The 14168-nt window shown below is 37.5% G+C and overlaps 1 protein-coding gene across 1 annotated transcript in view; it reads left to right on the forward strand.

Annotated features, from left to right (window-relative positions):
• LOC114648831 (extended synaptotagmin-1-like) overlaps window positions 1–14168 on the forward strand; it is a 115990-nt gene that overhangs the window by 65771 nt on the left and 36051 nt on the right. The window contains exons 12-22 of the mRNA XM_028798102.2: window positions 1386–1475; window positions 1656–1757; window positions 3177–3248; window positions 3335–3571; window positions 8086–8304; window positions 8422–8598; window positions 8785–8867; window positions 12231–12279; window positions 12799–12888; window positions 13169–13264; window positions 14146–14168. The exon at window positions 14146–14168 is cut by the window's right edge and continues 49 nt beyond it. Coding sequence (XP_028653935.2) covers window positions 1386–1475; window positions 1656–1757; window positions 3177–3248; window positions 3335–3571; window positions 8086–8304; window positions 8422–8598; window positions 8785–8867; window positions 12231–12279; window positions 12799–12888; window positions 13169–13264; window positions 14146–14168 — 1238 coding nt within the window. The remainder of the gene's footprint in view (window positions 1–1385; window positions 1476–1655; window positions 1758–3176; window positions 3249–3334; window positions 3572–8085; window positions 8305–8421; window positions 8599–8784; window positions 8868–12230; window positions 12280–12798; window positions 12889–13168; window positions 13265–14145) is intronic.

The following is a 14168-nucleotide window of genomic DNA, read 5'->3' on the forward strand; positions in this document are numbered from 1 at the left end:
AGGGTCAGTGACTAATTGTAGTTTAAACTTTGTAGACATGACATTTTTGAAAGAAGTACTTACTGTATGGAGATGTAGATTTAAAATCTATGAAATCTAAAGGTCAAATTTTTGGCTGTTTCAGCCCATGATTGAGAGCTGGTCTGAAGCTTTGCTAATAAACTGTAGTGTCAGAGATGTATTCAATCATTATAATGTGCAGGTAGTGCAGCTATAAGCTTGTTCTTCGTAAATTGTAAATAACGAGTAAACTGTATATGTGTTCATTTTCTGTTTACAGAGTGACACAGTTCCTTTCTTCTCACATACATTAACTGTTAATGTACCTCAGGCAGATGGAAAAGTGAGCTGGTATACAAGCAGCTTGGGCGTGCACCTCTTCTGGCATATGAGTAACTTGTACTAGGGATCCATTTTGCCATTAGAAGCAGCTGATGCATGCCTTAAAATACTCAATTTGAAGTGACCTCTGTCAAAGTATATTTGGAATTGAAAACTAGTATGTAATTGAATTTGCCCAGAATGCTTTTTTTCCCTCTTTTAAGATAGACAAGTTTGCAAATTCACCAAAGCTTTTCAGTGGGAGATTTTGATATTTTAAAAATGTGCACATCATAGCTGTATTTGAAATATCTCAACAAGAATTGAACTTTCATGAAAAATCTCCTTGAAGAGTATGTTTCAAATGTCAAGAAAATCAGTCCTCTGAGAATTGAGTTGTTGAAAAGATGGACAGACAGACAGACATGGCAAGCACGGTAGGTGCTTATCACATTATATGTAATTGCATCTAAAAAGCTTTGGAGTGTTGATGATTATTATTACTGCAAGTTCATCCTTTATTTCAACTTGGATAATTTACATTAATGCATTTCATGGAATCTGTTGGTCTAAAACTGTTTATCATCTGGGTCATTTTAAGCTACAGGATATTGTTGTGCATGTCAAAGGATGGTGTGGAATGGTAACTGAAAGGTAGAAATGAGAAGAGAGAGAATACATTTCCTATAAATCACAGGTACTTGGAGGAACCCAGTTTCTTCAATGTTTAGTGGACTTAATTTGAAAACTATGATGGGCACATGTTAACATGGGTATAACAAGACTATATTTCCTGGTTTATTACTATCAGTGAAGCCACTGTATTCCATTACATGTGACAATAATACTACCACTACTGCAAGTCTGCAAGGGTGGTTCTGATTAAAATTCTGTTCTTTGTAAGCATTCAAAAACGTGTGTTATACCACCTGGTTCTTGTTTCTTCTCTTCAGCAAGTGTTATTAGAAATGAGAGTAGGCATACATTACAAGTACATTAGTGTAGTATAATGCCACTTCCCATGGGGCCAAGGCTGAAACTGATACCTTATTTTTTTCTCTCAGTGGTACCAGCTAAAGGACACAGAAAAGGGACAAGTGCATCTACGCCTGGAGTGGCTGTCTCTGCTCACTAATCCATCCAGTCTGGATCAGGTCTGTTCAGTAAATATGATCTTGCGTGCAGCCCACCTGTGTCGTATTCTTTCATGTGGAAGGATTCTTTGTCATTAAACTATTTGTGAAGCTATCTCCGTCATCTTCAAATCACTCAAATGAACCTAGAATTTTCTTTTTTTTTTTTTTTTTTCTTTCTTGCTCTCTGACTTTCTGCAGGTTCTTCAGGTAAACCGTGCTACTCGAACCACCTTTAAAACCAGCGACCCCCCCTCAGCAGCTATACTGGCGGTGTACTTAGACCGAGCACAGGAGCTGCCTGTAAGTTATGTTTTCTCCTTATCACAAGGTCCCTTACTCATCTGTGGTTTTCCTGTTGGTATCCCACACTTGTTTGTAAATGCATGTTGTGTACTTCCTCAGTACATCCTACATACTCACCACTTCTGTTTTTTTTTCAAATTTTGCTCTCCACTTTCTGATACACTAGGGATGCTCAGCTCTTTTTCTTTATCCACCTTTTTCCAACAAACTACTTGTATGAATTAGTCACAGTGTTGTTTTCATAGCTCTTCTCATGAGAGCTTTACAATTGTATACTGTAATTCATCAGAAGTAATCATGCATTTAAGCTTAGGTTTTTCTGTTGGTTGAGTCTGCAGCCATCCATATTTAACAGGAATGCCATTTAAGTTTTCTTGTCCTGTGATTTCTTTTTTTAATTATCTCACACATATTAATGAACTTTGGGATGATGATACCACACAAGGTTTAATTTAAAGTTAAGCTTAACTAATTAGATGTTTCTTAGTATAGGACTTCTGGTTTATTTGTGTGGATAGTTGCTTTAGGAATAATAATGCCTAAGAAAGTTACTGAAAACTGCTTAATATTAAACACCATTTATCCATCAATGAATGAATTCACACTTGTTCTAGCAGAAACTGGAGTCTGTTAAATTCTGAAATGGGCGTCCAAAATACTTGGTGATGGCAGATAAATTTTCAGTGGATTAAACTTCAAATACAGATGATCTCCTCACAGTTTCCTTGTTGCTTCTTATTAAAGCACCTTAAACCTGTCATGTGTATACACTATCTACTTAATATGTGTATTTTTAATTGTGCTAATTTTTGAAATGCACAAAGAGATGCCATCTTTAATATGAACAGTATGGTATACTGAGCAAGGTTTGAATCCTGTCTTCAGTCCACTCTGTGACTTTGTGCAAGCCGTGTAACTTACAGGTGCTTCAGCTGTGAAAATAAAAAAAGAGTAAACTTTGTACCAAGGTGATGTACTTGTAAAGTGCCTTGGGATTATGTTTCACGTAGGAGGACAGTATACAAAATATAATATGTTTCCATGTGCTAAACAGCATCAACATTTGTTAGTAGGCTAATCTTGTTCCAAAGCTGGTATTGTATGTTGTATATCAACTACAATAATGTTTATTTCTATAGCACTTTTCATACAAAACATTTATGTTTTAGCTCTAAGTGCTTTACAAGATGTTAAAGTGGAAAAATAATTGAAGGTAAAAATAAAATAATGAATTAGAAACAAATGAGTATATGAATGAAGTATTAAAAATAATACAAATAAATCAATGCGTACTTATATAATATAGATAAACAAGTAACAGAGTCCTTAATTATGGATTAAATTGCTCAGTTCCTTTTTTATGTCTCTAATGATTGTGCTCTAATGATATAAAAAAAAAATGTTTTTTTTTTTTAGCTGAAAAATGGAAGCAAGAACCCAAATCCTATGGTGCAGTTGTCTGTTCAGGATGTGACCAAGGAGAGCCGGGTGAGTGCTGATGATTTTTTGAATTTTTGCTGCTTTTCAGCCATAGATTTCAGCATCTGATTAACTGATACTGTCTCTTTTTGTAGACCTGTTATGGAACCAATAGTCCAGTGTGGGAAGATGCTTTTCACTTTTTTATCCAAAACCCAAAAACCCAAGAACTTGACTTACATGTGAAGGATGATGACCGTGTACTAGCACTTGGCTCTTTAACTCTCCCACTGAGCCGTTTACTAAGCAGTGAAAACCTCACACTTGACCAGTGGTTTCAGCTGAACCATTCAGGCTCTGCTAGTCGTCTGTACATGAAAATGGTTTTGAGGGTGAGCATATATATTCAAACATGGTATTTTTGTTTACATTGATTGTATTGGATAGTCCTGCATGTTTTGCAATATGTGTTTTCTTAACAAACTCCACATAGAACTCATGATTTTGGATGGTGCAATGATAAATGTAAAAACTATATATATTCACGTCTGCAAACCCATCTCTTTATAATTGCAGACTGTGTGATTCAAATCATGGTTCTTTGGTTGCTTTGGATGATGTCTGCTGGAATGTAACCTCCCTGCTTTCAGCATTCCAAGAATGGGCACATACTGCATGATTACGTAGTGTTTACCAGATCTGACAAGAGGGCTTTGTGCATACTTTCAGTTATTTATGGTCTTGGCACACTCTGTAAAAGTAGGACCAATAAAGAAACACTAAAATTGGGTTGAGACTGAAGTATGTCACATCACACAACTTAATATAATGTGATGTACTTAAGGCTTATTCATTTGAGTTCCAATACTGCATATATAAAAGGATGATGGGATGTGTTTAAATAGTTGGACAACAAAATAAACATGTAGAATTACAGGATGTTACTTAAAGCTATATTGTTTAAAATACTGTGGTTTTCTCTAATGCCACGTTTTAAGATTTGTAACTTTTAAGCTAATGTTATATTAACAAGTTATTTAGTTTTGACTTTGAGTAGATGATCAGGCAGATTGATGTGCAATATTGAATCACAGAGACCATCCATCCATTTATTCATTTTTCAAACCCACTTGTCCTGAACAGGGTCTTGCGGGAAAGCTGAAGCCCTTCCCAGCATGCATCGGGTGCAAAGCAGTAACCGTTCCATCGCAGGATTACATAACACATAAAAACACACAGTAGGGCCAATTTAGCAATGCCAGTTCACCTAACCGTGTTTTACAAAATCACAATTTATATGTAATTCCAAGTACTTGCAGGGTGCTTTGTAAGAAATATAAGTTGTTACATCCTTTCATTCATTCATCAGTTTTCTGAACCATTCATTTCCATATGAATCTAGAGAGTCTATCATGACATATTTGACACAGGGTAGAAACCAGCCTCAGTTTCAGCACAAGGCCATCATCATAGGGAATATTCTTGCATTTTCTCACAATAACTTACCCTGGGCCATTTTTGAATTGCTGATTGACCTGACTTGCATGTCTGTGATTTGCGGGAAGAAAGCCAAAAGAACTCACAGAGTAAATGCAAGGTATGAGTCGGACTGTCTTTTCTCAATGACAGAAATTGAATAATTAGTACTTATTAGTCTGATGTGAATGGAAATGCAGGTATTGAGTTTTTAGTCTCCACACAGACCACACACCCACCTTGGAATCGAGTCAGAATTCATCCACTTGATGTGGAAATGTTACTCTGTGCATTAACCCATGTAGTCCACTACTTATGTAGGTCAAGTGGATGATGGAATATATTTATTTAGTATTCAAGCCTCTGTTATGAGATATGCAAAAAATCAAGTTTGGAAATACTGAGGAATAGATGTTGAATATCATCTTATCGATTTAGCTTTTCATATGTTGAAATGTAAGAAATGCTCGAGAAAATTTGAAAGTTTTTTCGTGCTGGTAAGTAGTGTTTCAAAATATTTTTAAGAAATAGTAATGTAAACTTTCTGCACTGCGGTGGCTGGCGCCCTGCCCGGGATTTGTTCCTGCCTTACGCCCTGTGCTTGCTGGGATTGGCTCCAGCAGACCCCCGTGACCCTGTGTTAGGATATAGCGGGTTGGAAAATGACTGACTGACTTTCCGCAGATAGGTATAAGAGCATAGCTTGGACAAAGTGCATATAATACTTCATATTGCAATATAGTCTTTGTAGCAAATGCCATGAAATGGTTTCCAAAATAAATTGTATATATATTGTAGAGCAATCTTATCTTATTGTGTTCAAAGTACTTAACATAAAAACGCAACAAATTCATAGGCAGCAGTTAATAATTGAATACATGCTGTGTATCTTTGAAATGATGAGCATTACAACTTTTTTTTCATATCAACCCATCTTTTAGTATAATTAGATGGGGGGAAAAAGAAACAATTAAAATATTCCTAATTATTTTGAAATGTACCCTTTATAATATTCTAAACTAATTACACTGCTGTCTCACATAATAAAACATTTCCTAAAGTTTTCAAGATGTTGTGAGAAATAGTAAGAATGTGTAATATTTTAAAAAAACATGCTTGTTTTTTCGAGCGAATGATTTGCATAATACAAAACGAAAAGGGAGCTTTACGTTCTCCCTTAGTGTACTAGTTTCCCTCTATAAGACAACCCCATACACACACCACCTAAATTACAAAACTGTAACAGTGTAATATACAGTGAGTCCACTAGGGACAGTTAAGCAATCCAAGACATAATACTGAAAAAATATTGTACAGTACATGCATGCTGGCACACATTCATCCCATTTTCCGAACCTGCTTATCCAAGGCAGGGCCGTAAGGAAGTGGGTGCCAATCCAAACATGCATCGGGTGCAAGATGGGAACAACACCTGGACTGAACGTTAGTCCATTGCAAGGAGAACTTACTAGGGCCAATTTAACAGTTCTGCATACCTGTAGACTGTCGGAGGAAATTGGAGTATCCAGAGGAAACCTAAGATGTCATGAGCTGACTGTGTAAACTCCATATAGGCTGTATTCACTTAAGCAGTTCAATTTTCTCCCTGCAGAAGATTTTCTCAAAAACTCCGTTGTGAAAATGCGGAGAATCTCTTGTAAGAATGTGCCTAAAAGGCCACGTTTAAATGTTCATTTTCATTTCTAGCATAGGGATGTAGTTCTCTTAATTATAGTGGCCAGGAGCCTCTTCTTTCTCAGTGTTACTTCCATTTATTTTCAGTCATCTTTCCTTCTTTATCAGCAGTCATTTTTACCCATTCTAGGGCCATCTAGCCACAAGAGGTGTCATTCCTCCATTTTGTTTTTCCTTTTGATCCTTTGTGACTGGCTTCCAGGCATAGAAACTGATGGAAGCTTGTTAAGGGCAGATTTCAAACAAATATTGTAAAGTTTATCTTCATGTAGATTACCAAATAGAATAATTTACCATGTAGTGCAGTAGGTACTTCTGGGACTCAGTTATTTTAGAAACATTAGGTGAACAGGATTGACATGCTTTGTTGGGTTGAATGACCTATTCTCATCAATGTTGTTTTAATGTTCGGTGTCACTCGCTTGGGCGTTTCATGTATGTCATACTTTGTCCAATTCTGAAAAGAAAGCAAGACAAGCTTGGAGACATCAGGTATTTTGGCTACTCTCCTTAGTGGTTCCATGATTCTAACCATTTGATCTGTCCAGGAAGGCAGAGCAAACTGTTTTGTTTCCCTTCCTGTTATCCCTCAACACAACAGACTTCCAGCACAATACCAGAGCTTGCCATCTGTAGAAAACTTCAGATGACTCATCCATCATAGGCTGCACTAATAATGGAAATGAGTCAGAGTACAGGAAGGTTGTGGAGAACTTTGTCTTGTCATGCAGGTACAACAACCTGCAACTCAACAACAGCAAGAAAAAAGATTTGATGGTGGACTTCAGACGTGCCTAGAAGCCTCTTAGACCAGTCACCATTCAAGGGGAGGTTGTGGAAGTGGTGCAGAGCTACAAGTAGATAAAGAGCAAAATGGACTGATCTGATAATACAGGGGCACTGCACAAGAAGGGCCAGAACAGACTGTACTTGTTAAGGAGGCTCTGGTCTTTTGTTGTGTACAGCAAGCTGCTGGAAATGTTTTACCATAGTAGCCAGTGTGGTGTTCTATGCTGCAGTCTCTTGGGGAAGCAACCCGAGCACAATGCCTGAACAAACCTACCAGAAAAGCCTGCTCAATCACAGTTGAACGTTTTGGACACACTGGAAGCTGTGGTGGAAAACAGGATGATAAAATTGGGTGCCATCAGGAAAAATCCCTTCCATCACCTCCAGGATGTGCTGTCTTGGTGCACTTTTAGCCACAGGCCTGTTCCACCATGGTGTGCTAAGAAGCCCCACTGGTGGTCTTTTCTGCCTACTGCTATCAGACAATTCAATGCTTCCACCTAATGTACTTGTTAAGTTTATTTATTTATTTATCGATTGATTGATTTGGCTGTATTATCTGTCCTGTGAGTCTGTATTCTTGTTTTTATGTTTATTCTTCTGTATGCATTTGAATTCCCCATGGTATTAATAAAGTGTATCTAATCTAATAAGTAAAAACTGTTATGCATAGAGAAAAAATACACTTCCAGTATGGGGAATAATACATAACTGGCAGCTGAGTTAGATGATGCTTTTGTCTTAAGAATATAAAATTAAGGAAAAATTTTACTGTTATGGAAAAGGACAAAGGTAATGTCAAAGTCATCCCCATTTTGAGCTTTTTTCTTATCCATTTTTTATTGTTGACTGTAAGGAACAAAGTGAGAAAGACTACCAAAGTAAACTTGAATGCTATCCTGGAACAGAATGTATTTATCTGAAATGCTGGTTAATTTTGTTTCAGATTTTAGCATCTGAGAGTGCTGGTGCACCTAAATCACCTGTTAGTACTTCACCCAGTTTACCAACCTCTGGAGAAGTTTTGCCAAAACCCAGTGATCCCCCGAAGAAAGAAGAAGAGAAGGCTCCAGAAGAAGTTGTTACAGGAACTTCAAGTGTTATACAGCAGTCAGGTGCACCACAGCAATTGTGCTCCAGTGTTAATGAGGACTTTTCCTCTGAGGTTAGTTTTGATTTGTGATGTTGCTTGATTGTATTACACAGCTCTTCTATAACAGACATGTCATAGTCCTTGTTATTACATACACCAAGGTTGACATCAACAATGTGTTTCTTCTAGGGGGTGCTACGTATTCACCTGGTTGAAGCTGAGAACTTGATTGCCAAAGACAACTTTTTAAAAGGCATAATGCAGGGGAAGAGTGACCCCTATGTAGTAATTCGGGCAAGTGGCTACTCCTTCCGCAGCCGTGTCATCAAAGAAAACCTGAATCCTAAGTGGGGAGAACTTTATGAGGTGAGACCATGGACATACTTGTTTGTGTAGAACCATCCATAATTTCAGTAAATGTGCTTGCCTAGTATCACAGGAGACCTGCAGACAACCTGGAATAACTATGTGGTTAGTTTGATTTAAGAACACAGTTCCTAAACCTGTAGTCAACCTCTCAGACACACTCTCTTTGTCTCTTTCTCTCTTCAGGTAGTTATGACTATGATACCAGGACAGGAATTGGAGTTTGAACTCTTTGATAAGGATATTGATGAAGACGATTTTCTAGGCAGGTTAGTACATTGATTAAAAAGCCTATGAGTTGATGCTTAAAGTAGTGTGAAGAATAATGATTAACATTCTTTGGTGAAGTAAGATTATCTTTTGGGCGACTCCATAAGTTAACATTAGATGATTTTGCAGCCAGCATAGTCCTACAAAGATGTTAGTTCAACGAAGGATTTTAGAAATTCATTTGTTAATATTGTTGACACTGTACATACATAAGACATTCATGCATCAAACATTAGTTATTCTTTTAACTAAAGTTTTGGGAGGGCAATGACAACATATGCAATGAATGCCTTTTAAAAGTGATGACTAACAGCAACAGTTTACTGATAATACATTGTGCAGTGGTCAGCATGGAAGGGAGAACACTTTAGAACATGTTACATTGAAAACAAGTACAGTGGACCCTTGACTTACGAACTCAATTCGTTCGCGAGGGCTGGTTGTAACTCAAGTTGGTTGTAAGTCAAGACTATTTTTCCCATAAGAAATAATAGAAATACCCATAATGCGTTCCGAACCTCCCACTGCAACACTTACTTAACCTTTTCATAATAAAAAAAGGGTTGTATAATGTGCATAATTTACCAAAACACCAATAATTTTTCTAACGTACTAACCAAAAAGTAATAAAAAGTGCCTAGCCTACCAGAAACAACAATTTCATACTGTACTCACCATTTAATTTGACATCTTTGGGCTGCAGGAAGGGAGGAGGATGATAATGAAACTGAAGGCTTTTTAAAGGCTTTCTTTAACTTGCGCTCAGGCATTTGCAATCATTTCAATAGCTTCTTTTGCGTTAATTTTAATCTCCTCCTGCCTACAAGTTATTCTGACGAGAAGTTTTCTCAGCATTTCCTTGCGATGATACAAGGAACTGTTTCTGAACTCTTCTGAGACCCCCCCCCACTCCCCACTCAATGGGAACGACATGCTGAAGTGCGTCCTGAAGCGCGATTGCCGCGACTGTGGAAGCTTGCTTGTCCATTGCCGGGCAGGGATATCACATGCATATCACCCATCGATATCTTTTCTGTTTGCTTTGGCTGAGAGACTCAGCACAGCTTTAAGCCGGCTTTTGCCCCAGCAACAGATAAACAGTCTTCCATACGGAGTTTGGACTTTGGCATGTCTTCTAGTTGGGGGAGGTCCCAAGAGAGTTTACAAACCTGACATTTTATTGAATGAGTGCCGCATTAATAGGAATGTTTCTGTTTGTTTACAATCGCGCAAGCGGATACACGTGACCGCATTCAGGTCGTAACGCAAGATGTTGGTCGTAAATCAAAATAAAAATTTTGGTCGTAAATCAAGTTGTTCGCATGTCAAGCCGGTCGTATATCAAGGGTCGACTGTAGATAGATAGATAGTTACTTTATTAATCCCAAGGGGAAATTCACAAATTCACAAATTTCACAAGGTGGATAGTTGCCAGAAAATTGGTGCCTTTCAACAGCAGAGACTGAAGCACGGTTAAATGGTTTTTGATGATGCTAACTGAGATGGAAATGCAGTGGTGTTGACTTGTAGCTGTGATGATGTGTGGTGGACAGCAAGGGCATCAAGCTTCAGTTGCAAAAGCAACTAATTTAAAAAAAGTTATAAAATGCAGTGGATTCTTCAATTTTAATAATACTTATAATAGTTACTTTAAAATAATTACTGACATTTAAATAGTGCTTTTCTAACTATTTAAAGTGCTTTACCTAGACAGTGGGGGGGCACTTCAACCATCACCAATGTCCAGCATCCAACTGGATGATGTGATGGCAGCCATTCTTGCACCAGTGCACTTACCACACATTGGCTATTAGATAATGAAGGGGTGCGATAGAAAGTTAGCCTGTTAGAGACAGGGAATGATTAGGGGGGCAGAATTGAAGAGGCCGTGATGAGCAATTTAGCCAGGACACCCCACTCTTTTCAAAAGATACTTAGGGAGCATTTATGACCACAGAGAGTTAGGACATCAGTTTTACGTCTGATCTGAATGACAGAGCCAATTTTTACAGCATAGTGTCCCCATCAGTGTACTGGGACATTAAGGTCCACACACAGACCACAGGGAAAGTGCCCCCTGCTGACCTCACCAACACCTCTTCCAGCAGAAACCCAAGCTTTTCCTAGATGGTTTCCAATCCAAGTATTGACCAGGCTCAAACATGCTTATCATCCTATGGATTATGTATTCTGAAGTGTAGGAGTATGACTACTTGCTATTTTGTTCTTATAATATGTAACAGATGACATTAAATGAGGATTAGTAATTCAAACCTATTCATTATTCTACATTGATACATGCCCAGAAATGTCTTACAGTTCATGAAAATGTTATTTGACAGTTATTGTAATATTGTAAGGCAAGCTTTAATTCAAGTGGTGATCAATACATCTTTGAACTGAATCTGTGGTGCTGATTTTGTAAAGATTAATTTATTTGTTCTAAAATATTTGGTTTTCTACCATTTGTAGTTTTTATAGAGCATGTTTCATATTTCAGTTCTGATTATGCAAAATACATTATAGTATTATCTTTCAGTTTCAAATACTAGAGTATAATATGCCTTTTATTTATGGCTAGCCAATGTTTACCAGGACCAGTTATGTTCTAGTCAAGAAAAGTGCTGCAGACTTCCCTTGTGGCAGAATGTTTCTCAGAAATTACCCAAGATCTTACTGGAATTCAGCATCGACAACAATATTGCATCTGTGGAGTGAGTCATAATCAAATATTGACTGTGCATCAGATTGAAGACACTATAGGGATTAGTCAAGGGTCACTTGTTTGTGCACTTGGACTCTTGAAATCAACCATCACCACATCTAGTGTTCCAAGAAGAATCTCAGGCTATTGAGATGAAATGTGGATATATAGCTGTGACAGAGTCTAGTGTTATGATTCTCCAACACCAAAGAAATTCATGGCGCAAGCCTCAGCGAAAAACATTATATGCACAATTTTTTATGATGTTAAGGGTCACTTTGGAATATATTGTTCAAGTAAGCATATCTATTTTTTTCCATGTTCCATGACACTTTGCTTAAATCTGACATTTTCTTTATGAGAATCTGGGCAAATCTTTGTATTTGTTCTTCTGGAGCAAACTGATGTATTACATTTGTAAGTGACAGGAATTTGTATGCAAAGGACAAATACATAATAAAATTGTTTCCATATTTCCACAATTGGACGTGGCCTGGATGAAGTGACTTACTTTGGGTTACACCGTGATCCAAATGTGAACATTGAACCAATGATCTTGCACTTTACAGTTCAATGCCTTAGGTTATACATCACTCGGTTTGTTACCCAAATGTTTCAGCAAAACAGAAAGAAATTTGATTTCTGAATTCTATTGCAGGTTAAAAATCAACATGCTGGACATCACCACCAACCAGTACACAGATGAGGTATATCCATTCCAGTTTCAATATTTAGTTATTATTGTAATGTGATTTATGCATTTAGAAGGAGCAAGAAATACTCGCCCTGTATGTTTTCTTACTCAGTATGACATGCCGTGGTGCATGAAGGAGGTAGACACCTGTACTTTTCAGCCAATACTAGGAGATGACAACATCCAAGATTATTCTGATATGTGTAGCACCATCTTGCTTCTTTGCAGATCAGTATCATGCCTTCACATCTACTTAAATAAATTCCTATATTGAGAGTGTAAAATTCTTGATAGGTAAATTTTATGTCTTCCATAACAAACTGGTAACAATAATCGTGCAAGATCAAAAACATACCTTAAGGTGGAAGTTGAGCTTCTTCATTCATCATTCCTACCCCATAGCAATGTTTTTTTGTTTACAGTTATTGATCTATCTTCCAGGTTACATAACAGCCCTTTTTGTTTTTTGCCTACAAACTCTTAACATTCAGTTCTGGAATTCTAACTCTCAGTCCATCTCTTTTTGTTTCAGTGGTTCACTCTGTCTGAAGTTAAATCAGGGAGCATTCACCTCATTTTGGAATGGCTTCCACGTATTGCGGACACCACTGCACTTCAGCAGGTATAACATATGGAAATGGAGTTAGAAGGTTTTGTGGATGGGACAGAATTACATAGAGAAATTGGTGAACTCATTTATACTGGGATTCTGAACTTTGGCTAAATTTGGTTTGAGAATTATGCAGCAATAATTGTGAAAGTTAGTCAAGGTATCCAATAGATGTGCTGGGATTTGGAAAACTGGAATATTTTTAAATTAGGGCACCCAATTAGACCACAATACATCTGTAGATAGCTGCTCTTAAAAAATAATCTTTACTTTTGTGTAATTTGTTTTCTAGATAATCCACATGAACAGTCTTGCTTCTTACCAAAATAAGGTTCATCCCTCTGCTGCCATCTTATATGTGTATCTTGATCGCGGCCATTCTCTTCCTGTAAGTATTTCATTGTTTTTGATGTCTTGATTGCTATTATGTGGAACTAAAGGTGATGTCACATTGCGCAACTTTTTATTTTGGGCAGGTCAGATTCCCAACAGCAGACCATGTAAGTTTCAAATGACTGAAAATCACTGCGTATGTCACATTTAGCAATGACATATTGACTGTCCAGCACAGTTGTGCTCTCCCATTTTTCTGACAGCCAATAGCATACTGCTTGACAAAACCAGAACTGTACAAATGGTTAACAGCTGTGGAATGTTTAGCACCAATCTCTGCCTTTTTATATTTTTTCATTCTTTTATGGTATGTAAAAAAATAAGACATCAAACATATGAGCCTCTCTTCAGATTGGGAGGTCCAGTGCCCCTGTGCTGGCTGACGAAGCCATCACTGTGCAAAGGGTTAACAGGTACAGCGAGTTTAACCACAGTCCCTGCACTTTTTTCCCCATTCTGCTTTAGTAGGTAAAACATGAAACATCTGAAAGACAAGTCTATTTTCTGTTTGCGAGGTTCAAAACTGGGCATTCCTTATTCCTTGTCACTATATTCTATGCATTGCACTTCCAGATGAGCAATCATTGACAGCTAAAACATATGACTAAGGAGGAAATAAGGAGAATAGTGAGTCGCAGACTAGTTGAAGTGAGTTGTTGGGTATGTCCCTTTGATGGAACAGATTCACAGGAGGATTTCACCAACTGCATACAACTTGCTAAGATTATGTAATTGAAGACAACTGAAAATCACTGGAAAAGTTGTGTAATGTGACATAGGCTGTACTGAGCTCTAAGAGTACCAGACTTTTATAACTAAAAGGCAAAAAGAACTACACCTTTATTTTTGTTTATGACAATTTTTATATTTTTTTAGTTCAGCAAGAGCCAGAAACCCCC

The sequence above is a fragment of the Erpetoichthys calabaricus genome, chromosome 3 (genome assembly GCF_900747795.2).
Source record: "Erpetoichthys calabaricus chromosome 3, fErpCal1.3, whole genome shotgun sequence".
In the NCBI taxonomy this organism is placed as follows: Eukaryota; Metazoa; Chordata; class Cladistia; order Polypteriformes; family Polypteridae; genus Erpetoichthys; species Erpetoichthys calabaricus.